Source organism: Ammodytes marinus (assembly GCF_949987685.1).
Source record: "Ammodytes marinus genome assembly, chromosome: 6".
In the NCBI taxonomy this organism is placed as follows: domain Eukaryota; kingdom Metazoa; phylum Chordata; class Actinopteri; order Uranoscopiformes; family Ammodytidae; genus Ammodytes; species Ammodytes marinus.
The window spans coordinates 19980384-20007603 of record NC_137235.1 but is presented as its reverse complement, the minus strand read 5'-3'; the positions used below and the strand labels follow the sequence as shown (position 1 = coordinate 20007603).

The following is a 27220-nucleotide window of genomic DNA, read 5'->3' as shown; positions in this document are numbered from 1 at the left end:
GATTAGTCATAACTCAATCAGATGACATACCACTACCATGGTGACACAGAGATAAGAGGACACTATTGATTGAGAGAGATGGAAGGTCAAGATTGCTTTCGACCTTTCATTACTATTTTATTGAACTGATGTTGTTTGAGCCATAAAACAGAAGTCAATGTTGTGATAGACAATAAATGTTTTTTTTATTGAATTTAATTGAATTTAATTGATTTCTTACATTCATTTCACATCTTCACAGTCCTGATAATAAAGTGATCCTCCCATGTGTGCAACCATTGTGTCTGTAAACCTGTGCTATATGGCAATCTGTGTGAAAAGTTACAACATCTAAGTTCCCCGCTGAATCACAAGTTCCACGCTGTGACACACCAATCTTTTAACTGAAGACACACATAGATGTAAATGGTCTTTGTGTCTGTTTTAGCCATGTAATAGACTCGCAACCCTCTCAGGGTGTGTCACTGTTGAAGAACCATTCATAAGAATGGTTAGATTGATAGATGGATGGATGGATGGATGCATCTTTACACAAACGAGCAAAAAATGCACGGTGTGTGGGAGTTGCAGTATGGTCTGTCCCCGCCAACGTCATGGTAAATATAAAAGGAAGGAACAAGGGCACACAGTCACATACACTATTGAGGATTTCAGATGACGCAGGAAACAAATAGATCTTCACACAATATAATGTGTTAATATGGAATGGTGACATGGTAATACTGAAGTGCTCCGAACATCTGACACAGAGGTAAGGTGTGTAAAATTCATTTGCATTATTGTGTATTGTTAGCTGTATTATAGTAATTGTACACGTATTTTTCCATTTTAAATAGTTTTAATTATCTTGAAATTATTAGTGCCATTAGTATTGAGTAGCAACACAGCATTTTTTCTATATAATATAAGGCTAGCGGTTCCTGTCTTGTTTTAAGATTAATGCAAACATTGATTTGAAGGTTTAAATTTAAGTGGCACATGAGAGGCTGTTGATCCTATTTTTTAAAGTGGGATAATGTTCAAACATTAGAAGTTGAGAACCTCATATTTGACTGAAATATATGTGTCTATGCCAACTGCAGCATTTCACAAGAATGTGTACAATAATCTAAAAAAACGATAGAATTTAATTGGAGCACTAATGCCATCTATGTACTTAGTCCATGTTATTATATACTGTCCCTCTTTTCCTGCTTCCTGAATAGATTTTATTCCTTTCTCATTCTCTATTCTCTTTCCTCCAGGTGTTTTCACTAGTTGCCTCGTTACACCTGGTTCACTGCCACTGACCAAGATATTGTTTTCTGATCGGTGAACCCATTGTTGAATTAGTGCACACAGGGCTGGCACAGTGGAGAAAGGCTTAGAGAGCTTATCCATACAGTTTTCTTCTTCTTCTTCCACCTTCATCATCCTCGATCATGGCTGCCGCACAGAGGCGTATGTTCCTAGTGGCTGTGGTCGTCACTCTGCCATGCCTCATTGGCTGCTTCCAGCCACTCTTCAGTTACGATAGGAATTCCATCACTCACCGTGTCATCACACAGAGGGCCATCCTCCGAAAGACAGCTGAGGTGTGCAGAGATATGGCTGCCGCTGAGGGACGGGACTTCAAGCTGACTGTGAGTTTGAAAGCCATGTTGCAACACAGAGAGAGAGAGAGAGAGAGAGAGAGAGAGAGAGAGAGAGAGAGAGAGAGAGAGAGAGTGAGAGAGACTGATTGGGACTTTTGTTATGTGGCCGTAAAGCTAAATTGTGTGAAAGATTTTCCCCCAGGTCTTGAGGCCATCAAACATGCAATCTATCTGAAGGAAGCTATTTAGTATCAACCTTTTATGAATTTTGTAATGGCCAAACATAACTAAACAAATGAATGATAGCTGAATTTTGAAAATAAAATCACACAAAAAAATCACTTTCATCAACTGAAGACTTTATGATGGATATTCAGTGGTCATTTTTTGTTTTGTTTTTTCAAAATGCTCCCACATTGCCCACTGTGCCCAGACTTCTCATGTTGTTCTGTCTCAGGAAAGAACTCCAGGGAGATGGAGATATGAGTTTCTTTTATAGATAAGAGATCTTGAAGACTGTCTAGTCATCAGTGGTTAAGGCAAAACTGCTCAAGGCAGGAACTCAAGAGGACAGTTTGTATTTAAAACCTTGAATTTGCAAAGAAAACATGCAGTCATCTGTCTTTTTCTTTTGTCTCCAGATTGATGACAGCCTGTCAGCTGACAAGGTGCAGAGGGCCTGTTCCTGTACCTGTAGCTCCACTTCCCTCATCTCATCTGTCCTGTTCCAAACGTCCATAGCCAATGTTTTCTTCAGCAACGCAAAAGTGGACGTTGTTTATGCTCTGAGTGAGGAGCACCATTTTGATGATGAGACTTTCAAGGGAGGACGGGATGTCATCACAGCAGGTATACCCCATCATCATATCAAACATTGCTTTCCAACAGAAAACATCCCTGAAACACATTACATATAAATGTTTTCATTTGTTGTTTTTGAAGTTTCAAACAAAGTGTCCTATTGCCTTTTTATAAAGGACAGTGACTCACGAACAAAAACCAAAAAGTTTGAAAAACTCTAAACAGGCACCAAAAGGCTCGATTATAAATAAAAAGCATTTTTTTTAATAACCCTTCAGCCACAAAAGACCATGGCAGAAATACTGAAAATGAAATGTATTCCTAACTTTAGGAATAGAAAATGAAACTGAACCCTTGCTAAACAGTAAAAACTGCACAACACACATTTAGCCAGCTGGTGGTGCTAAATGCCAAAAATAAGTATTGTAGTGTTCGGGTTTGAACTTTATGTGACCTCAACACATGGTTGTTCTATATTCTCTGCTAGCTGCCAGATGTGGATAAGAGGTGGTGAACACAATCATTTTAAACATATTCTATGAATGAGCAATCTGTTTCTGCTGTTCCAATTTTGCTCTTTTATTTCTCTCCCTCTCTCTCTCTCCCTCTCTCTCTCTCAAGCCTACATGACAGCATATACTTAATTTTGACCAATTAGAGAGAATTTACTTCATTTCAAAAAGACAATGGCACACTATAATATTTATGGTATCCACTGCATGATGGGATTCAGTTTTTGAGTGGATGAGTGTATTTTCCCATCTTGCAAATGCATAGTTTGAGCTCTCTGTTGTCCATTCTGCTGTTGAGGTGTTTCTGCTGTGAAGGCCAGTGTCAGGCTGGAGAACTTTGTTGCAGCGAGGTGGTCTCTTGGACGCGCCTGTCACACCCTACAGGTAAGGTTGACGATTATTGTTACGGATTTTTGTGGAGAGGGGTCATTGTGTAGGGGACAGGCATGATGAAAACAAATAAATAACGTTTCATATTCTGTCTTTGAAGGACTTCTACAGCCACAGTAACTGGGTGGAGCTGGGGAAAACCACTCCTTACAGCAACCTGATCAGACCAGACCAACCTCTTGAGAACCTGGCAGGTTAGGATACTGCTGTTTAAATAGTCAGAGTGTGCGGTTTTGGTGGAACCTCTTGTTTACACAAAACAAATCCTAGATTAAACAGACTTTTTCCGCTTGAGTGAGTAATCACCAGGGCCGCCGCTCCCTATACGCAGAGTACGCAGACTGCGTAGGGCACCAAGTTCCTGGGGGGGGCACCCCAAAAAAATAAATTATAATTTTTTTTTTTTTTTTTGTAATTAAAAAGGAAAAAGAGATGGTCCGGGGGCCCCCAAAAATATATATATTTTTTTAAAGTTCATGATAATCATTACATTACAAAAAATATATAAATTAGTTATGAACAGGCCCATCGTTGTTTTTTCTTAATTGTGTAACCTATCCAGGGGTGGATTACTGCACAGGCACACCGGGTACAGGCCCAGGGGCCCAAGGGCTCAGGGGGGCCCTTAGCCAGAGATACTGATAGTAACTTTTCATGTTGCATAGTCAAAGAGCTCAGTCACTGATGTCAATAACAGGGTCCAAAAAGGAATAGCCTAAATATAAATACTCATTATAATGTAACAAGATAGAAATCATCATGGGCCCCTCAACTAGTAGGGGAGAAATACAAAAGCAAGTTAAAAACAACAGCATTAGTAGCTCTGTCTAAGGGGGTTGAAGGCCCCCTCACACATACACAAATAAACTTTATATGTGTGAATTCTAAATTGTTCATATCCACCCTTTATCTGTTGAAATGGGCCCCTCCATCATAGAACATGGGTCTGCAGACCAATCTACTGTTTTTACAGTTGCAGAGTAAAGAGTGCTACCTGTTTAAGAAAAATCTGAAAAATAATGTTCCTAAAATTTCCTCACAAAGTGCACCAGATTGATGCATTTTACTTTAAAAAGGTAAAAAAAATTCCACCCACCCCCCAACAAGGTACAGGGTCCCTCCAACAATACCCCAAAATCCTGTGGGAAACACTGACTTCCTTAATATGTTTTTGCCATTAATTGTATAAGAGCTGTAATAAATTCAGTGTACCTGACTGGATAGGGACAAGTGGGGGGGCCTTTAAGAGTGTAAGCCCAGGGGCCCATTATCTCATAATCAGTCTATGATCCTATCACTCAATTCCTTTGAAAAGGCAGTTTTTTCACAAGTTAAGCTGTTCTTTCTGTTAGTAAATGCTGGCAAATGTGCCAAAAAGCAGTCGCAGAGATCTTGCAAGGGCAAAAAAATTTCGCTCGCGCCCTGTGGACGCGAGCTTCTGGGTGTTTTTTTTTGGGGGGGGGGGGGTGGGGGGGCATCACTGACAATTTCTGCTTAGGGCACCCAAAAGCGTAGCAGCGGCCCTGGTAATCACACTAGGTACATTCTCACTTTCTCTGTCACCTGCCTGTTAACGTATACCGACGCTTGCAAAGCTTAACGGCTAAAAAGCTTCACAATGCCTTCTTTAATCGTTCTTTAAATTCATAAAAAAGTCCATTGTTCATCAATGCTCTGCCAATTCAAATGGCATTTCTACAGTTTAAAGGTGCAGTCAGCGATTCTGTATGATATGTAGCTTGCAACAATGTTATCGATTTACCTAAAGCTACTGATCGGCCTATATTTTGGCTTTAATACGAATTGAACATCTCATTTAATATTTCCCAGTTATTTTCACACTTACTACAGGTAGCGGAATGTGAGGAGACATTCAGTGATTTTGACAAAAAGGGTTTTTGACAACAAGCATACACCAGAATGACTCCACCTTTAAACATGATCGATATTTCAGCAATAAGCACAATTAATTCAGCTATATAAATCATTAAGTAATCATTATTACCAGTTTACAGACTATATTTCAATCTGAATACATTTTTTTAACATGTATCCCATGTTATCAGATGAAGTGACCATGCCATTTGTTGTTGAATTTGCTGCAGGCCCGAGTACTCCAACCTGCAGAAACTGCACAGATGGGAATTGTGCAGACAACCTCCTGCCTGACCTAGTGCAGCAGCAGGAGCAGCAGGGGCAGCAGGGGCAGCAGGGGCTTCTCACTTCAGGCTACTTCAACATTTTCTCCTCAGAAAAACCTGAGGGTAGCTTCAAAGAATAATCAACATCTGTGTTGTTTCACTATAATGATTTTGTGAACACATGGGGACATGGCATAACACACATGTTCTCACTTCTCCAAGGTAAGTGCAGTCACGGTGGATCATTTGACAAGACGAGCAAAAAGGACCCAGTGGGGGGCATCAGTAAGGACGATGTTGGGTCCAGCCACGGCTCGCTTCACCACAAAGCTGCTGATTTGGCTACAAATGCCACTGTGGAGCTACTGGAGGACATCAGATTAGCTGTTGGAGACAAGAACTTCCTGAGGTATGGGACACTTGCACTACAGAACAGGGGAACATGGCTACTATACAATGTAGTTTGCATGGAGGTGCAAAGTTGAAGAGCATGTCTCAATCTGATCTTGCAAATCTTAAAAAGGATAGTTCAGTATTTATAAGGTGGGTTTGTATCAGATACTTATGCAAACTTAGTCTGTTACCTTATGGTAATGGCGGTCAGCGAAGTGACTTTAAGGAAAATACTGGACAAACCCTATCCACTTCACAATGCATGCATGTCTTTAGCTCTTGTATATCTGTTTATTTCTGACGTGTGTGTGTGTGTGTGTGTGTGTGTGTGTGTGTGTGTGTGTGTGTGTGTGTGTGTGTGTGTGTGTGTGTGTGTGTGTGTGTGTGTGTGTGTGTGTGAAATATTGCAAAGGGCTGAAATAATTATTTCTACAACTTCCTCCCTCAGCAAAAGCATGATCCTATTAAAACATTGTCTCTTGAAATTTAAAATGTAATTTGGCTCAAACTTGCAGTTGAGCAATGGACAATGGTATACGATTTGCCCAATCCCTGTATTTTGATTGGGTAGTTCTCTGTAGTCTTTGGATTTGAACAGGTGTATATGGTAATCAGATGATTTACCCTCGAACAGCATGATAAAGTAAGGTTGCGTTCCGAATCGCATACTCTTTCTTTTTTCTATTCTACATACTACATCCGACGATAAAAAGAATCTAGTTAGGATGCAGTAGACATACTATTGGGACATACTTTTCTCTCTTATTTCATCATAACATTGCGCCTTGATCTTGCCTCTTGCTTTTATATCCGTCGCATCCCCGTTTGTTTTCATAACATGGACCTATAGGCTTCGTCGATGTTACGTCACTTCACGTGCGCACTGGATTGTGGGTCAGAATCTCCCAAATAGGATGCACTTTTCAACACTAACAATCTTGGCCGCATGAAGTAGACCATCCGGGTATTCTAACCATCCTAAATCTGGCCACAAGAATCGGGACATCCTAAATCTTTTTTCTACATACTATATAGTAGAAAGTATGCGATTCGGAACGCAACCAATATATGTCTTGTCTCTCTTTTGTTCCCAAAGGTTGATGGGCCTCTCCCAGTCGACCGTGCTGTGTTTTGTCATTGACACCACAGGCAGTATGAGCGAAGACATAGCTGAGGCCAAGAGAGTTTCCTTTGAAATCATTGACAGTAAGAGGGGAACCCAGGATGAGCCCTCCGCCTACATACTGGTGCCGTTCAATGACCCAGGTACAGACCATTTCTAGTTGAGACTGTAAAAACAGGCCTCATTTTGTCTGTGTGTGTGTGTGTGTGTGTGTGTGTGTGTGTGTGTGTGTGTGTGTGTGTGTGTGTGTGTGTGTGTGTGTGTGTGCGCGCGCGTGTGCGTGTGTGTGTGTGTACTTTTGCCAACAGTCAAAGTGAAATTTAAAATCAAGTGATCGGTGGTAACTAGTTATGTTTGTGTATATTACATCCAGGTTTTGGACCTTTGATTATGACAACCGATGCAGATGTCTTCAAAGCCGCCATTAACAAGCTGACTGCAAGTGGAGGAGGAGACATCCCGGAGTTGTGCTTGTCTGGACTGCTGGTGTGGGCAAAAGCATTTCCCAATGTTATTCATTTAGAATTGTTTAAATTAAACAACAAGGTTTTGCACAGCAACAATATCTTCATGTCGTGAAAAACAATTCCAAAAGGGTATCTCAAAATGTAAATGACCATAGAAAAAAATGTTCATTCAAATCAAAGTTGGTCAAGTAGTTTTATTATTATAACGATTATTATTATTTTAGACAACTTTGAATAAGTCTTGCCTGTATACAATTCCTAGCTTGCCCTGACTGCTGCTCCACCCTCCTCTGAGATCTTTGTCTTCACTGACGCTCCGGCAAAAGATGCCTTTCTGAAAGGCACCATCACTGCCCTTATAGAGAGCACTAAGTCTGTGGTAAGAGCTTTCTTTTACCAGCTTTCCTGTTTCAATGTCAATACAAATGGTAAAATGATATGTATACAGTAGTTCCTCTTGTACCATGTGTATTTTTGTTTCTATCCTTTATACCTTTAGGTCACTTTCATGTTGACAGACGTCCTGGACAGTCGACGACGGCGCAGGAGCTCTCAGGGCGTGGCTTCACGCGCTGTGAGCCAATCAGACGCCCAGCTGTATCGTGACCTAGCTCGAGCCTCTGGAGGACAGGCCATTGAAACCACAAAGTCAGACCTCGCTCTGGCTACAACTGTAATAAAGGATTCATCGGCCAGCGCTGTGGTGAGACATCAAATAAGTATCATCATCAAGACAGTACAGTCATAATGTGTATGTAAATGCGCAATTTATGTTCCTTCTTTCTGTAGGTGTCAGTTTTTCAGGTAGTGAGGAATCCTGGAAGGCCTGATGATTTCACATTTACAGTTGATGGTTCTTTAAGAAACATAACCGTCTATATCACAGGCACCTCGTCCCTCACCTTCAATCTCACCAGCTCAACAGGTGTCGTTACTGTCGTTTGTGTCTCAAATGAAAGACTTGTTTTGATTGGTCCATGAACCCCTTACACCCACCCCAAACCTAATTGAAAAACACCTTTTGATTAGTTTGTGCTGGTAGACAACTCTTCTGTTAACAGTTAACTTGTTTTCCCTATATTCCAGGTGTATCTCAGAGTTCCAGTCAATCCACTGGTCCTCTGGCTTCTCTCACCACTGTCGGAAACCTGCGTCGTTTAAGCCTGAACAATGACAATCAAACTGGATCATGGAAGATCAGTGTTAACTCTAATAACCCCTACTCTGTTAAGGTCACAGGTCAGTAATATGATAGAGTTCAAATTCAAGAATTTTCTAAATGTAATTTTACAGGTCCTTTTTTTACATTTGGTAGCCTTGCTGATCTGTTTTCTGTATATGTGTGTATATCAGGTCAAAGTTCGTTGAACTTTATTTTTAACCTCGTGGAGGCTTACGAAGGAGCCCACGGGGACTTCAGTCTCAAGGAGGGACGTCCCCTCTCAGGTCAGGCCATTTCATTTTCACTTTCATCTTTTCAGTTTTTAATTTTCAGTGCCGCAAATATAACACTGGAACTTTAAATAATCATGAATTGTGCTGATATTCATCTAGTTTCCTCTCTCTTGCCACAACATTCAGGTGGTAATGCCAGCCTCTTGGTCTCTGTGACAGGAAGTGACACAGTGAACCTCACAGGGGTCTCTCTGTTTGACAGCAGTGGGCCAACAGAAGTCAATGGCTCTTTAGAGGTAAGTCACTTGAAGAACTACATCTGCAGTGCCTGGTTTACTTTACCTACAACTTTCCAGAGAAAAGCTTTAAAAAATTTTTTTTTGGTAAGGTTTTTACTGTGCTACTCTACAACTCTTTTTAATACTAAAAACCATCCCCTAAACCGCGTCTACAATTCATCCTAGCAACTGCTTTATCATGCAGTCATGTCTCTCTGACCAAACCCCCCCCATAAACGCCATTGCATATACAATATTTTATGCAAAGCAATGAGAAGGACATATAACTTGTCGGAGTATTCAGAAATTAGTAGTAGCATTCATTATCATTATCAACCTTTATTTAAACAGGCAAAATTGCTAAGAAACAATGTCTTATTTAAGCAATGGCCTGGTTTTGAGTAAAGGGCTGTGGTGGCAGTGTTAGATTTAGATGCAAATACTAAGCCCTCCTGTGCTTGGTTTGTAAAAGATTGTCCTTGTTTGAAATAAAATGTATTCCCAGTAAAATGGCAAGAAACACGTTGGATTTTTTTTATTTATTTTTTTCTTGCCACTTCTACGACCAAGTCGCATAAACTCCAAGCTGAACGACTTCAGGCAGCTCCTTGACGTCCCTCCCCCACCTGAACTTGGCTCCTCTCGTCTACTTACGAGAGGCAGCTCGTCTCAAACAAGCATTGTGATTTTGGCAGACGGACTAGATGCACAATTGAGGGAAGACATCCTGAGCCCCTTTTACACAGAGATTGCGGCATATTGACTGAACAACATCATTCCAATATTCCGGCTTTGCTTCTGTGTTATTTACACAGAACCGAGCAACGCCGGCCTTCTGGCGCATCAGTAGCCCCTTATACACAGCGTTCCGGAATGAAAGAGGTACTTGTAAACAGCATCAGGTGTGACGTAAAGATTTAGAGCCGCGCCGGTCAGCTGGTTTACAACAACAACACTGTCCGGTGAATTAAGAGCAGAAGTGCTGGAGCTTGCAGTAAGAGGGCCGTATTTTACTGTCCCCACGATGTGCCGGTTGATCTCGTTACGCGTTGAGTCCAACATCACTGAGACTGTTATCCAAACTGACAAAATCACTCCGCTCACTGCTTCACCTGTGTGTCTGTGTGTGTTTGTGTGACAGGTTGGCTGTGAGCGAGTCTCTTTGTGAGGGCAGAGATCTGCCAATCAGACATACACATACACACAGTATGTGAAGTCACGTTACTGTAGACAGAAATAAAGTGTGGATACGCTCAGATTTAGGATAATAATAGCGGCGGCGAGCCGGTCGCAGCCTAGCTTAGCCTAGCTTTCCTATTGTACAACTTCCCCTGGGCAGAAATAGACTCATAAACTCTGCAAAATGAAGCGTGGGGGTTTGAATTGAGCAGCGGACCTTATGACCAGCTAGATTATACGCTGTTCCTTTTATTTGGTGATTTTTACTGGACATCAGGCCGCCGTGATTAATGTTAAACACACGTCCTTCAACTGCTAACATGGTCACGTTTAGAACGTAGGCTATGGAACGTCAAACGACCCCCTGTTCCGCAACAACAAGCTGGCCGCATTTATACAGAGAGGCGGAACTGATTGTGTCGGCAATCTTACTACCCCCCCCAAGGTAGTAAAATTCCCGGAACCATCTCTCGCACCTTTCTTCCCCCGTTCCGCAACGGTCGCATTTATACTGCAGGGGGGAGGGCCGAAATTCCGGCATATTCCCGGCTTTCACTGGCTGTGTAAAAGGGGCTCTGGATTACTATTGTCCGATAGCAGACTACTAACCTTTTGGTGCCGTCTGGTCAACAAAAACACAACATACATTTTGTCAGTTTATTTTTAATAATCAATTTTTATCTCTTCATAGTTGTCGTTAACAAAATCAACACTGCGTGGTGGTGTAGGCAGAGGCATGCGGTCCATGAGGTCTCGCAGCAGATTATTCTGGCAGTCCTGCATCTCCATCCACATGCCCATATGTCTGTCCCTTGCCTCCAGCTCCATTTGCAAAAGCTTCTGTTCATGTTCCCTTGCGTCCTTCCTCACCCGCTCCTCATACTGCCTCTGTTCCTGCAGACGAACGCTCTCCCTCTTGTGAAAGTCATTGTCCATTTCAGAAAACATTTGTTTCATGTCTGCTGCCATGTGCTGCGCTTGAGATAACCTTTTCCTCTTATGGGGGGGCAGATAAGGAGATTCTAGAAAACAGAGAGCACAATAACCACAAGCATTAGGCACCCATACACAGTCCCAGCATCATGCTGGCACAATGATCCCACCCAGTGGCCAGAGGTATCATACCGATAATATATATTTTTACCTCATTGAGTCTCCTGGTAAAACGATTACACGTGAAATAATTACATTTTGCTACCTCTGTTATAATACTATGTTCATATTATAGCACTATACTTTTTGACTACATTCTAACAACGGTCTAAATAACGATAGGGCTCTGGATAGCATGCTCCCACTGAAGCACAGGGGAAGGCTGTAGCTTCCGCTGTCATTAAGCCCTTCTTTCGGGATAGTTTTGGGGCCATGGCACAGGAATAATACTAAGAGAGAGGTGTTTTACTTTGTTGATGGAGCAACCAACCAAACAACAACTCTGGACATCGAGGATTTGAGCTACAGCGGCTTATTTTGAATGATTGGGCTGTCACGTCTATGCTGTAAGAGTTATTGATAAAAGGGGGCTTTGTGCCGACGTTAATTACTGTTAATAAAACATTTTTAACCAATAGGCTCAGAAGAACAAACGGGCAACACAGTGGTAAAAGGTTGAAGAAATCACTAACCTGGTCGATTTTCAGCTGCAGATTCTTCCCCTTCGGTCAGTGGGGCTTCCTCAATCATAATACATCCATGGCTTTCCTCTCTCACGCAGTCTACCTCGCCGTTTTGTGATGAAACGTTTGTGATCGTCTCCTCTTCTTCCACCTTAACATCGGCCACCACAACAACGGGTTTTGTAGAACGACTGCTGCCCCAAATGTAGTCGCATTGATCAAAATAAGACCAATACCGTTTCCCACTGCCACTGCTCCCATCGTCTTCGTTCAGCTGATGGAACTTTTTCCGCAGACTTTTGAGTTTACTGATAATTTGGTTCTTCTGCCTTCGTATTCCGCGGTCATTGAGAATCTTGGTTAATCTTTCGTAAACAACGGCGTCTTTCACAGTTCCCGATAGCTGGCTGTCAATCTCCTCCTCTGCGCGGACAGACAGGAGCTCTCTTATTTCTAAGTCTGTCCAATTTGGTTGGTTGTTTTTTCCACAAGCCATTGTTCAAAAATGGATCCTTGTAAAAACAAAACACGACGGCGGGTTTCCACCATTTCCACTCCACTCTCGAGACACTGCTGTGTAAACAAGTCGCGTAATGAATACGTCATCGGCGCCGTCTTTCGTCACACGGATGTAGGGAGGGACCACAAATAAATAAAAAATACGTGTCGTTTCCTGGCCCCTTCCAGTCTTAATAGGTCCGTGTTCCCAGTTCAAGTCCAGGATTGACTTTTGTGTTGCTTTTACGGTGACTCTGTGAGCTCACAGTACTGCAACTTAAGAAAACAAATAGACAAAACACAAGCAAATTAAGAAAACATCTAGGCTACATCAATTTGAAAACACACGCAACACATTGAGAAATATTGCTGCTATACTGCAACACAACACGTTAAGAAAAAGTGCATCCTAGCATCTGCTTTACCATGCAGTCATGTTACACTGACCAGAAAACAAAACATAAATGCCCTTCCATATACAACATTGTATGAAAAGTGATAAGACAGATAATTTGTGGGAGTAGGCAGAACGTATATTAGCAGTAGTGAGTAAAAGGCTGTGGTGGCAGTTTTAATTTTGGCAGAAATTTTAGATTTAGTCTTTAGATGAAAGTACTAAGCCCTTCTGTGCTTGGTTTGTAAAAGGTTTTAAGATCACTAAAAATATTAAATGTACTTAACTCAAGTGAAAGGGAAAGAAAAATGTGTCCGAATATATGTTGTTTTTGATACGACGCTGAAGTTGGCAGCTGATTCGCAGCAGCCGATTCGGCAGTTAAGGAAAAGTTAAGGGATTCTTAAGGAGCGGCCAAGTGACTGATTCTCCGTTGTTTAACCTCCTAAATCGCCGCAGTAAAGCCACATTAATTAGTCTAGATTATCTAAGAGAGTCTAACCATTCTTTAAAAACAGTTTAAAATTGATTGAACCTTTATTAAGTTTGTTTAAAAGAAAGAGAGGGGAGATTTCACTGCTTTTTTTGCATCTGGACCACATTAGAACTGGTCCTGATTGAAAACCACTGCACCTAGACTCTTCAAATCTTGACTAGATTATCATAGTGAGGCTATAGATTATGGAAAACATAGTTTTTGATTTGTGAAACTTTTTTTCTATTTGTGAAAATGAAATAAAGGCACATGTCAATGCTTTTTTTGCATCTGGACCACATTAGAACTGGTCCTGAATGAAAACCACTGCACCTAGACTCTTCAAATCTGGACTAGAATATCACAGAGAGGCTATACATTATAGAAAACATAGTTTCTGATTTGTGAAACTTTTTTTCTATTTGTGAAAATGAAATAAAGGCACATGTCAAGGCTTTTTTGGGGTACAGACCGCATTAGAACTGGTCTTGATTGAAAACCACTGCACCTAGACTCTTCAAATCTGGACTAGAATATCACAGTGAGGCTATAGATTATAGAAAACATAGTTTCTGATTTGTGAAACTTTTATTCTATTTGTGAAAATGCAAAGAATGCACATTTTAATGGTTTTTAAGGGTCCAGACCGCATTAGAACTGGTCCTGATTGAAAACCACTGCACCTAGACTCTTCAAATCTGGACTAGAATATCACAATGAGGCTATACATTATAGAAAACATAGTTTCTGATTTGTGAAACTTTTTTTTTATTTGTGAAAATGAAATAAAGGCACATGTCAACGCTTTTTTGGGGTCTAGACCGCATTAGAACTGGTCCTGATTGAAAACCACTGCACCTAGACTCTTCAAATCTGGACTAGAATATCACAGAGAGGCTATACAGGTGAAACTCGAAATATTAGAATATTGTGCAAAAGTTAATTTATTTCAGAAATTCAACCTAAATGGTGAAACTAATATATTATATAGACTCATTACATTCAAAGTGAGATATTGCAAGCCTTTATTTGTTATAATTGTGATTATTATGGCTTACAGCTTATGAAAACCCCAAATTCAAAATCTCAGAAAATTAGAATAGTACATAAAATAAAAAAAGGATTTTAAATACAGAAATATCGGCCCTCTAGAAAGTATAATCATGCATGTGTACTAAGTACTTGGTTTGGGTCCCTTTTGCACAAATGATTGCCTAAATGCGGCGTGGCATGGATGCTATCAGCCTGTGGCACTGCTGAGGTGTTATGGTTGCTTTGATAGTGGCCTTCAGCTCTTCTGTAGTGTTGGGTCTGGTGTGTCTCATCTTCCTCTTGACAATACTCCATAGTTTCTCTATTGGGTTCAGGACAGGAGAGTTGTCTGGCCAATCAACACAGTAATACCATGGTCAGTCATCCAGTTACTTGTGGTTTTAGCACTGTGGACAGGTGTCAAGTCTTGCTGGAAAAAGTAATTCAGCATCGCCATAAAGCTTGTCAACAGACAGGAGCATGAAGTGCTCTAAAATCTCCTGGTAGGCAGCTGTGGTGACTTTGGACTTGATAAAACAGTGGACCAACACCAGCAGATGACATGGTGCCTCAAATCATCACTGACTGTTGAAACTTGACACTGGTCTTCAAGCCCCTTGGATGTTGTGCCCCTCCACTCTTCCTCTGGACTGTGGGACCTTGATTTCCAAATGGAATGCAACATTTAATTTGGATCAGTGATGATTTGAGGTATCATGTCATCTGCTGCTGTTAGTCCACTGTGTTATCAAGTCCAAAGTCACCACAGCCATCTGCCAGAAGATTTTAGAGCACTTCATGCTTCTGTCTGTTGACAAGCTTTATGGTGATGACAATTTCCATTTCCAGCTAGACTTGGCACCTGCCCACAGTACCATAAACCACTGGTAACTGGTTGACTGACCATGGCATTACTGTGCATGAATGGCCAGACAACTCTCCTGACCTGAACTCCATAGAGAAACTATGGACTATTGTCAAGAGGAAGATGATACACACCAGACCCAACAATACAGACGAGCTGAAGGCCACTATCAAAGCAACCTGGGCTTCCATAACACCTCAGCAGTGCCACAGACTGATAGCATCCATGCCATGCCACATTGGGGCAATAATTCATGCAAAAGGGGCCCAAGCCAAGTACTTAGTACATATGCATGATTATACTTTCTAGAGGGCCGACATTTCTGTATTTAAAATAATTTTTTTATTGATTTTATGTAATATTCTAATTTTCTGAGATTTTGAATTTGGGGTTTTCATAAGCTGTAAGCCATAATAATCACAATTATAAAAAATAAAGGCTTCACATATCTCACTTTGCATGTAATGAGTCTGTATAAGATATTATTTTCAACTTTAAAGTTGAATTTCTGAAATAAATGAACTTCTGCACGATATTCTAATTTTTCGAGTTTCACCTGTACATTATAGAAAACATAGTTTCTGATTTGTGAAACTTTTTTTCTATTTGTGAAAATGAAATAAAGGCACATGTCAACGCTTTTTTGGGGTCTAGACCACATTAGAACTGGTCCTGATTGAAGACCACTGCACCTAGACTCTTCAAATCTGGACTAGAATATTATAGTGAAGCTATAGATTATAGAAAACATAGTTTCTGATTTGTGAAACTTTTTTTCTATTTGTGAAAATGAAATAAAGGCACATGTCAACACTTTTTTGGGGTCTAGACCGCATTAGAACAGGTCCTGATTGAAAACCACTGCACCTAGACTCTTCAAATCTGGACTAGAATATCACAGAGAGGCTATACATTATAGAAAACATAGTTTCTGATTTGTGAAAGTTTTTTTCTATTTGTGAAAATGAAATAAAGGCACATGTCAACGCTTTTTTGGGGTCTAGACCGCATTAGAACTGGTCCTGATTGAAAACCACTGCACCTAGACTCTTCAAATCTGGACTAGAATATCACAGAGAGGCTATACATTATAGAAAACATAGTTTCTGATTTGTGAAACTTTTTTTCTATTTGTGAAAATGAAATAAAGGCACATGTCAACGCTTTTTTGGGGTCTAGACCGCATTAGAACTGGTCCTGATTGAAAACCACTGCACCTAGACTCTTCAAATCTGGACTAGAATATCACAGAGAGGCTATACATTATGGAAAACATAGTTTCTGATTTGTGAAACTTTTATTCTATTTGTGAAAATGCAATAAAGATACATTTCAAGGTTTTTTTTGGGGGTCCAGACCGCATTAGAACTGGTCCTGATTGAAAACCACTGCACCTAGACTCTTCAAATCTGGACTAGAATATCACAGAGAGGCTATACATTATAGAAAACATAGTTTCTGATTTGTGAAACTTTTTTTCTATTTGTGAAAAGGCAAAGAATGCACATTTTAATCGTTTTTAGTGGTCTTGGCCGCATTAGAACTGATCCTGATTGAAAACCACTGCACCTAGACTATTCAAATCTCGACTAGATTATCACAGTGATGCTATAGATTATAGAAAACAAAGTTTCTGATTTGTGAAACTTTGTTTCTATTCGTGAAAATGCAATAAAGATACATTTGAAGTTTTTTTTGGGGTCCAGACTGCATTAGAACTGGTCCTGATTGAAGCTGATGTCTTTATATTTGTTTTTTTTTGTTCTATTTTTTAAAGATATTTTTTGGGCATTTTTATGCTTTATTGACAGTGTAGAGACAGAGTTGAAATGGGGCAGAGAGGGGAGTGACATGCAGAGAATGGTTGGTTACGTTGTAACCCAGGTTCTCTGAGTGGAGAGACTATCTCTCCACCCTACATATTCCATATGTACGGGGACTGACCCCCACAGGGGCAGTTGACGTGGATACTCTTTAAGACACATCACTTGTGGCGGCCACGCATGATTGGCCAGCCATGGCTATATAAGCTACACACATGTGTGGCCTCTTCGGTTTGAACCTTGATTGGAACGCGTTTCTGAGCGGCATCTTGGCTGGAGAGATAGTCTCTCCACTCAGAGAACCTGGGTTACAACGTAACCAACCGTTCTCTATCGTGTCAAGACTATCTCTCCACCCTACATATTCCATATGTACGGGGACTTCTGTAAGACACACCGCGAGGAAACCAAGCAGACCCAGCTGCTCCTGCGGGAGCCTAAATAAAAAAAGGCAGTTGAGTTCGAATGACACGTCACCACCACCAGTGTTCACCCATGTGCCCAGTTTAAGGAACTATTTACAATTATACATATGTACACACTCCTCGCCAAGGCGCCAGACGCTACAAAGGCTAAGCTGGCCCTGCAAGACGCTAAAGCCAGCCATGAATGGGTAGATGGCCTAGCCCAAACACACACCGTCCTGCTGCATTGAGCCCAGCACTCGCTCCAAGAATGGGGTGCTGGCTGCCACATTCATGCAGTAGAACCGGATAAAAGTCGACAGGGTCGACCAAGAGGCCGCCGTACGAATCTCCGATAGAGGGGCCCCTTGCCATAGGGCCCATGACGTAGCAATGCCCCGTGTGGAGTGCGCCCGCACCCCTACTGGGGTCGGCTTGCCTGCCCTCTCATATGCCTGCTGGATAGCATCCACAACCCAGTGGGCAAGCCTGGTCTTGGAGACTGGCTGTCCAAGACTGTTGGGCTTGTAACAGACAAAGAGCTGGTCCGTTGTCCTATGGCCACGTGTCCGATGCAGATACACTGTTAGGGCCCTGACTGGGCACAGTAGTGACTCCACCCTGCTTCACCTTCCTGAGGAGGGTGGAAAGGGTGCAGCTCAATAGATCGACCGGCGTGGGACTCAGAACAGACTTGAGGGTGGTATGCAGGGTTCGGGCGCAGCACCACCCCAGCACCACCTGGCAAGAAGCGGCAGCAGTCCTCATGCACTGAAAGAGCATGCAGCTCTCCCATATTAATTGCGAGCAAAAACGCTGTCTTGAGAGAAAGCCATTGTAGCCTAGCTGTATCCAGGGGCTCGAATGGCTCATTCTGCAAGACCAACAGCACCACCTCCAAATCCCATGGGGGGACAGCTGGCCTTCTGCAATGTGGAGTAACCCTACGAGCACCTCTAAGAAACTGAGCAATAAGGTTGCAACAGCCTTCTGCCAGCTTCCGAGGTCCAATACGGGCTGCCTTTATGGCTGCCACTATTCCCCTCAATGTCGAGGGAGATTTGCCCACCTCCAACATTTCCTGAAGGAACTGGAGAATGTCATGGGCCGTGCAGGCGAGGGGATCCACCTGTCTCGAATTGCACCATGATTGAAACACTCCCCAACGATAAGCGTATGCCGCCCTCGTTGATGGAGCCCGGGCTCCTTGTAGAGTGCTAACCACAGACTGGGGCAACCCCATAGCTAGAAACCCGGCCCTCTCAGGGGCCAGGCCCAAAGCCGGAGACCCTGGGGAAAAGGATGAAAAAGAGTCCCGTGGACCTGGGACAGGAAGTCCTGCCGACCCGGGAGCTCTCACGGGTGTCCCTGAAGCAGGGGTGCAATCGCTGAGAACCAAATCATCTGGGGCCAGTTGGGGGCCACCAGGATGAGGCTCACCTCTTCCACCTGAACTCTCTGTAGAAGTGTATGAAGGAGGGTGAAGGGAGGGAAGGCATACAGGAGGCCCTGTGGCCACTGGTGTGCCATGGTATCCGTGCCCAAGGGAGGATCGCCCCTTTTCATGGAGAAAAAGAGGGGACAGTGAGCTGTCTCCCTCGAGGCGAAGAGATCGGCTATGGCTGTACCAAAGCACTCCCAGATATCGCTCACGACCCCCGGATGCAGTCTCCATTCTCCGGGGAGGGGTCCCCCTCTGGAGAGCCGATCCGCCGCAAGGTTCACCTGACCCGGGACGTGCATCGCCCTGAGGGACTTGAATCGTGGATACGCCCACTCCCATATTATCTGAGCCAATCTGCAAAGGCGCGGGGAACCCAGGCCCCCCTGCCTGTTTATGTATGCCGCTGCCGCTGTTCTGTCTGTCCTTACCAGTATATGGCGGTTTTCCAGCTCTGGCAGGAAGTACAAAAGAGCTAAATGGATAGCCTGCAATTCCAACTGATTGATGTGCTGTGTCAACCAGGGTCTGTGCCATTGGCCACTGATGCCTTGACCCTTGTGTACGGCTCCCCAGCCTACCAGGGAGGCGTCGGCGGACACCACCTGGCGACGCAACACCGGCCCCAGTGCATTGCCCTGTGCTAAATTGGCTGGTTCCTCCCACCAGCGGAGAGCTATGAGCAGTCTGCGTGAAACCAACACTCTGGCATGCAGATCTCTCTGTGGACAAAGTCCCAGGCTCAGGAGGCAACGCTGCACTGGGCGCATGTTCAGAAGGGCCATGGACACGATGTGCACCGTGGCTACCATTAATCCAAAGAGTCGAGGCTGAATCTCCAGGTCACTGTGGCCCCCAAACGAAACTGGGACAAGCACGCCCTGAGGGCGGCCTGTCTCGCCGACGTCAAAAAAAAGAGTTCCTGATTTGGCATCCAAACAAATGCCCAACTCTGTCGATTGTGAAGGCTGCAGCCTGCTCTTTCTCTTGTTGAGTCTAGGTGTAGTGGTTTTCAATCAGGACCAGTTCTAATGCGGTCTAGACCCCAAAAAAGCGTTGACATGTGCCTTTATTGCATTTTCACAAATAGAAAAAAAGTTTCACAAATCAGAAACTATGTGTTCTATAATCTATAGCATCACTGTGATAATCTAGTCCAGATTTGAAGAGTCTAGGTGCAGTGGTTTTCAATCAGGACCAGTTCTAATGCGGTCTGAATCCCAAAAAAGCCTTGACATGTGCCTTTATTGCATTTTCACAGATAAGGTAAAAGTTTCACAAATCAGAAACTATGTTTTCTATAATGTATAGCCTCACTGTGATATTCTAGTCCAGATTTGAAGAGTCTAGGTGCAGTGGTTTTCAATCAGGACCAGTTCTAATGCGGTCTAGACCCCAAAAAAGCGTTGACATGTGCCTTTATTTCATTTTCACAAATAGAAAAAAAGTTTCACAAATCAGAAACTATGTTTTCTATAATCTATAGCCTCACTGTGATATTCTAGTCCAGATTTGAAGAGTCTAAGTGCAATGGTTTTCAATCAGGACCAGTTCTAATGTGGCCTATACCCCTAAAAACCATTAAAATGTTCATTCTTTGCATTTTAACAAATAGAAAAAAAGTTTCACAAATCAGAAACTATGTTTTCTATAATCTATAGCCTCACTGTGATATTCTAGTCCAGATTTGAAGAGTCTAGGTGCAGTGGTTTTCAATCAGGACCAGTTCTAATGCGGTCTGGACCCCAAAAAAGCGTTGACATGTGCCTTTATTGCATTTTCACAGATAGGGTAAAAGTTTCACAAATCAGAAACTATGTTTTCTATAATGTATAGCCTCACTGTAATATTCTAGTCCAGATTTGAAGAGTCTAGGTGCAGTGGTTTTCAATCAGGACCAGTTCTAATGCGGTCTGGACCCCAAAAAAGCGTTGACATGTGCCTTTATTGCATTTTCACAGATAGGGTAAAAGTTTCACAAATCAGAAACTATGTTTTCTATAATGTATAGCCTCACTGTGATATTCTAGTCCAGATTTGAAGAGTCTAGGTGCAGTGGTTTTCAATCAGGACCAGTTTTAATGCGGCCTAGACCCCTAAAAACAATTAAAATGGGCATTCTTTGCATTTTCACAAATAGACAAAAAGTTTCACAAATCAGAAACTAAGTTTTCTATAATGTATAGCCTCTCTGTGATATTCTAGTCCAGATTTGAAGAGTCTAGGTGCAGTGGTTTTCAATCAGGACCAGTTCTAATGCGGTCTAGACCCCAAAAAAGCGTTGACATGTGCCTTTATTTCATTTTCACAAATAGAAAAAAAGTTTCACAAATCAAAAACAAGGTTTTCTATAATCTATAGCGTCACTGTGATAGTCTAGTCCAGATTTGAAGAGTCTAGGTGCAAGGGTTTTCAATCAGGACCAGTTCTAATGTGGCCTATACCCCTAAAAACCATTAAAATGTTAATTCTTTGCATTTTCACAAATAGAAAAAAAGTTTCACAAATCAGAAACTATGTTTTCTATAATCTATAGCCTCACTGTGATAATCTAGTCCAGATTTGAAGAGTCTAGGTGCAGTGGTTTTCAATCAGGACTAGTTCTAATGCGGTCTGGACCCCAAAAAAGCGTTGACATGTGCCTTTATTGCATTTTCACAGATAGGGTAAAAGTTTCACAAATCAGAAACTATGTTTTCTATAATCTATTGCCTCACTGTGATATTCTAGTCCAGATTTGAAGAGTCTAGGTGCAAGGGTTTTCAATCAGGACCAGTTCTAATGTGGCCTAGACCCATAAAAACCATTAAAATGTTCATTCTTTGCATTTTCACAAATAGAAAAAAAGTTTCACAAATCAGAAACTATGTTTTCTATAATGTATAGCCTCACTGTGATATTCTAGTCCAGATTTGAAGAGTCTACGTGCAGTGGTTTTCAATCAGGACCAGTTCTAATGCAGTCTAGACCCCCCAAAAAAACTTGAAATTTATCTTTATTGCATTTTCACAAATAGAAAAAAGGTTTCACAAATCAGAAACTATGTTTTCCATAATGTATAGCCTCTCTGTGATATTCTAGTCCAGATTTGAAGAGTCTAGGTGCAGTGGTTTTCAATCAGGACCAGCTCTAATGTGGTCCAGATGCAAAAAAAGCAGTGAAATCTCCCCTCTCTTTCTTTTAAACAAACTTAATAAAGGTTACATCAATTGTAAACTGTTTTTAAAGAATGGTTAGACTCTCTTAGATAATCTAGACTAATTAATGTGGCTTTACCGCGGCGATTTAGGAGGTTAAACACAATGACGGATTACCGCATGGGCAAAGTGGGCACATGTCCAGGGCCCTGGCCAATAGGGGGGCCCTTGATTTTTTTTTTTTTTTTTTTGTAATTAAAAAAATTTGACGGGGGTTTCCCGCCCCCCCTCCTCCCCTGGGAATGGGTCGTAAAAAGTCGGGTCGTTTTATATTCGGGGTCTTATATTCGGCCGGGACCAGCGTGTGCGCGCTTGGAGAGAGAACGATGTGTCTAGAGAAAAAAAGGCACGGGAAATGGCCAAAGAGCTCCACATCCCCGCACTAAAATCAAAGCCTCGACTCATTATGGTGCGAGTCAACGTGTCAGGGGCACGAATCGGCACAGCGATCGACCTACAGTGGCTTTTCTGCTGTGGCAGTTGTAGTGAGGAGAGTTTGCCAAGTGCGCCGTGCTTTTACGCACCAACACTGCTTCCGTAATGTTCAGATTTTATAGATTGCATCAAAGCCCTTAGGACAATAAGAATGAGATCGCTTTTTTTAACCGATGTCCATGCTTAGGTGGTGATTATATTAACTGTGTCGGCTGTGTCACTTTACAGTTAGTCGGCAGTGAGATTGGGGATTGGGGTATCCAGGCTCGGGACATGCAATCGGATCGCGGAGCCTGTCACCCGCCTGTCCCCTCGACACCCGTTAACGTGCAGGAATACCCTGTGATCAATTAGTCTTAAACCACAGTGTGTCTGCACGGCGGCTCACACTGGCACGGTCTCACTGTGAACGACACCAACACAGCGTTTCACCGGGTGACGCGCTGCTTCGCTCAGACATTGAGTGTAGGCTCCGAGGGGGGCAAGGATGGGCCAAAAAGCAGGCGCAGAGATCTTACAATGGCAAAAAATTCTGCTCGCGCGCTTAGCGAGCGCTCGCATCTTCGGTGTCTCTGCCCTAATCTAACTGTCTAGTAGGCTCAGGCGCAAAGTCTCTTTCTCTTGCGCAGCACCAGAGAGCTTTTATAGAATTGTATTTCGCTCTCTCTCTCTCTCTCTCTCTCTCTCTCTCTCTCTCTCTCTCTCTCTCTCTCTCTTTCTCTCTCTAGGCTGCGCGCTGCATTATAATGTGTGTGATTGTGGATTGCACGGTGTGCTAGTGCGTGTATTTGCGTGTTGGTAGGGGTCCATGGCAGGTTTGTGTCCAGGGCCCGTGGTCATGTTAATCCGTCCTTGGTTAAACAACGGAGAATCAGTCGCTCCGCCGCTCCTTAAGAATCCCTTAACTTTTCCTTAACTGCCGAATCGGCTGCTGCGAATCAGCTGCCAACTTCAGCGTCGTGTTTTTGATAGTGTTTTATAAATGATAAGTGAGTAGCCTGCTACTAAGTGAATAGTATGTATGTTTCTAGTTTGTTCAAAATAATCATAATGACAAAAAAGTACAACTTCATCAGGCTATTTAAAAAGAAATCAAGCAAGTAGACTAACAGTAACATTAATGAATTATTGGTTATCGTATCACAGAAGGCCTATTGGCCTATAATAATAAAAAAACACCACCTTAACTATGTTACAGTTTAAAAATGTTTTGAATAAAATGCAAACCTCAGTGAATCATTTGCTCTTGTTTCTCTGTCCTGAGATTCACACAGACTGAGCAGTCTTGTTTAAATGTTACAAATTGAGCTAATAAACTGAACTTTGAATTTTTTTGCTGCAGAAGTTATCTCAGCTAATTTTTGTTATCTAATTTGATAATAAGGAGATTGTATGCAGAATGCTCGTGCCAGAAACTCATACAGTGATTTTGTACAGATAAATAAATAAATATTAGCAGGTTCTCAATAGTATTTCAATTTAGGGGGGGGGCGCGAAAAAAATTCTGTCCCCTAGGGGGGGCATGACAGAAAATAATTGAGAACCACTGGGCTAGATCATTGTAGCCTATACAAGGAGCAAGTTAGCTGGGTTCAATCCAATGTTTCAGTCCAATAGCCTACACTTTTATGTGGAAAACTCTTCAAAGAAAGAACTGAGGAAATATCAATGAAAATTGGAGGAAAGCTAAAGAAGAAAAATATATGATAAACACTTATAACATTTCAGATTTTGAATATGGCAACTATAAGGGGGTAAATACAGTATAAGAGCTAAAGAGACAAATATTTTGAGATAGAAATCTCAAGAACATTATTTCTATTTGATGAGAAAGATAATCTATCTCAAAAACGCATTTTTCTTTTTTTTAACTGCCTTCGTTGTTTTGTCTTTCTGTCCTCCACAGGCGTTGGGAAGTGGTAATTACCTTGTGACATTCACTGGAGTCCCTTCTGGTGACTTTGTAGTTCGCCTGAGAGGAGAGGACAGCAGCTCTACCTCCAGATCAACACCAAGCGCTTTCCAGAGACAGGCCAACACACAGATCAAGACCTCAGCTGTCTCTGTAACTGTGAGCTCCAATCACCTATAGTCATTTCTGTCTTAGTAGTTTGGTTATAAACTAAAGTATTGGGGAAAAAATGCAATGTTTGACCGAGCTGAGAGTGCCATCCTCAGGGGGATGCCAGGGGTTCACCAAAATAATTAAATCATCCATTGAGGCTACGTAAACATGTGTAGGCCTACTCAATGTCATAATTATTCGTCTAATGGCTGTTAAGACGTTACACTTTAAAACTTCATGTTGCTCCTGGAGGAAAGGCATCAGAGTCACTACTAGGTTTCATTCTCACAAAATTTAATCTGGCAATCCCTCATATAGTATTCAAGATCATTTATTGTGGACAATGGTGACAAAAAGTGATTTTGACAACATGTGTTCTCCAGAATCGCTGACTCCACATTTAATAGTTAATATAAAGACAGGTTTGACTGATTGTAGAAAAATGTAATAACCATGTTCCCACTTTACCCCCCTCTCTCTCTTTTTAGGTCCAAGCCAACAACACCAACACAGAGCCAGGCTCCACCATCTCTGTCCCTTTCACAGTCACCACAACCACCAACGGAGTCGTGAACGATTCTGCAACCGGGGCGTTCACAGTGCGAGCCAACAATGACCGCAGCTATGGTTCAACTTCACCCAGCACAGTCACCATAGCAGCGGGCAGTGGAGGCAAAGCCAATGGCACTGTAACTTTAACAATACCGGCCAGTGCTGCATCAGGAACAGACGTGACCCTTACCATTGAGGCTGAAAATGCAGCCACCACTGACATCAACTACGCAGTCATCAGGGTATCCGTGGCCGCTAAAGTAAGAGAAAAAGGTTATGTAATGTATGTGGGTGTGGAAATTAAACAGGGTTCCTTCCTAGTTAAAGGCAAGTTAGATGTATGACTTGTCAAGACCGTTTAAATGCCACTGCCAAATACATTAAAGACCTGTTACTGTTACTTTGCGTTAGGAAAACGTTTTGCACAAAACGTGACTTTTTTTTGGTCCAGTGGAAAAATAAGCTCTACTTAAAATGCAGACAAATATTACTATTTTTTTATATCGGGTATGTCATCAGGTTTATTTCAGGTTATTCTAACTTATTAACTCAAACAAAACAAAAAACATTTTGTAGATATTTTAAGGCCTAATATACAAATAGGATTTTATGCTTTTTTTAAAGGTGGAGTCAGCAATTCTGGAGAATGCTTGTTGTCAAAATCATTGAATATCTTGTCATAATCCGCTACCCCCGTACTGCGTGTGCTCAAAATAAAATCTGGTGTCCAGCTAGAGTGGGCCCCTTTGTTTACACACCCTGTATTTACATACTAGTTGTTTTGACAACAAGCATTCTCCAGAATTGCTGACTTCACCTTTTAGGAACCCACGGAAAACCTGTTGAGAAAGCAGGATAAAGCATCACTGTATGTGCATCATCTTCAACATATTAATTGTGAAATCAGTTATAATACATCAATTGTTAATACACATCATGTTTGCTTACTGCATGCAAATTAGACCAAAGGAGAGATACGAGGCTAATTATTTCCCATATCTGTGATTTGATCTGGTGTAAAAGTTCACTTAACTAACTTGTTCTTCATAACAATCCCTTATACAGATACTTTGTTTGATCACATCATCATTCCCGATCATCTCTCTTCCCACTTCTTATTGTATGTCTCTAGGTGACAGACGTAAGCAGCCCAGTGTGCCAGGTAGTCAGTTCATCCACCAGCTGTCCCTCCTCCTCTTCATCGCTCTGTGCTTCCTCCCGGTGGGAATTCATGGCTAATCTCACAGACGGCGTCAACGGGACTGGCATCGAGAGCGTCACCCTCCGCCAAGGCAACGGCACCCTCAATACCAGCACTGTGGCCGAAGCAGGGAGCGCTAATGTTACTGTGGCGACCTACAGCGCCTCCTGCTGCTCACAGACGGTGGAGCTGTCTGTGGTGGACAAAGTAGGCAACGTCGGGACATGTGTGGGACAAGCTAGAGCAGCCACAACAGCTGCACCTGTTACTACCGCTGCTGTAGCCGCAGTAATCACAGCATCGTCCACTGGAGGGAGCTCTTTGAGCATGGCACACTGTCTCTGGATCAGTGTTGGGCTTTCTCTCCTATGGAGGTAAAAATGGAAATCACCACTGTCAAAAGTCAAGTGTCCACCCAGGAAGTCTTTTGATGTATTTCATCAGCTATTAAAATGTAAATAGCACTGCTTGATTAATTAATGATAATGATTCTCTGCGTATTTTTTTATTATAGACAAATCTCTGTGACAAATTTAGTGAATACTGAATTTGAAGATTTGTGTTTTTCATTGTGGTGAGCTATATTCTTACAGTGGATTCTCTCAGCCTGCTCTGTCCACTTCTATAAAATTCCATGAAAAATGATTTTCTCAATTCGCTTGTTCTTATGTTCATCAATCTTCATCTGAGTGATGTGCTATGTGAGTGTGCAATATTCCAAAGACAAAGTAAGAACAATATATATTATGTAAGAACATAATATTCTTATGAGGGATTACATTTTGTAGGGGGTTATCAAATTACCTATCAGTACAACATCATTAAAATTAACTGCACCTTGGCCAGCAACAGAATTAAAATTCTGCTTACACAGTATAATAGTAATAGTAGTAATTGGTAATAAAAATCCAATACAAAATATATATATTCCATTTTAACAGGGGCCAATTCTGCCACTTAATGGCTACT

General features: G+C 42.0%; 2 protein-coding genes across 2 annotated transcripts; one reads left to right on the top strand and one right to left on the bottom strand.

The window, feature by feature from the left end:
* Window positions 1-1421: 1421 nt before the first annotated feature.
* vwa10.2 (von Willebrand factor A domain containing 10, tandem duplicate 2) lies at window positions 1422-26629 on the top strand (the record flags this gene model as incomplete). The annotated part of the gene is made up of 17 exons (XM_080028825.1): window positions 1422-1622; window positions 2216-2423; window positions 3186-3271; window positions 3378-3471; window positions 5383-5541; window positions 5641-5827; window positions 6908-7077; window positions 7308-7420; window positions 7664-7780; window positions 7901-8104; window positions 8191-8326; window positions 8488-8640; window positions 8755-8847; window positions 8983-9092; window positions 24340-24504; window positions 24987-25310; window positions 26183-26629. 17 exons carry the CDS (start codon window positions 1422-1424, stop codon window positions 26627-26629), a joined length of 2967 nt encoding a protein of 988 aa, XP_079884951.1.
* LOC307252451 (uncharacterized protein) lies at window positions 10913-12419 on the bottom strand. Its single transcript, XM_080030120.1, has 2 exons — window positions 11879-12419; window positions 10913-11275 (listed from the first exon to the last, which is right to left on the bottom strand). The coding sequence occupies exons 1-2, from the start codon at window positions 12363-12365 to the stop codon at window positions 10917-10919; spliced, it is 846 nt and encodes a 281-aa protein (XP_079886246.1). The 5' UTR covers window positions 12366-12419; the 3' UTR covers window positions 10913-10916.
* Window positions 26630-27220: the final 591 nt, after the last annotated feature.

What these genes read in the sequence shown, in the direction of transcription:
- LOC307252451 (XM_080030120.1), bottom strand. Translation starts at nt 12,365, where the DNA reads ATGGCTTGTGGAAAAAACAACCAACCAAATTGGACAGACTTAGAAATA. An exon ending in TGCAGCTGAAAATCGACCAG is followed by an intron (nt 11,276 to 11,878) that starts GTTAGTGATTTC and finishes TCTGTTTTCTAG; the next exon opens with AATCTCCTTATCTGCCCCCC.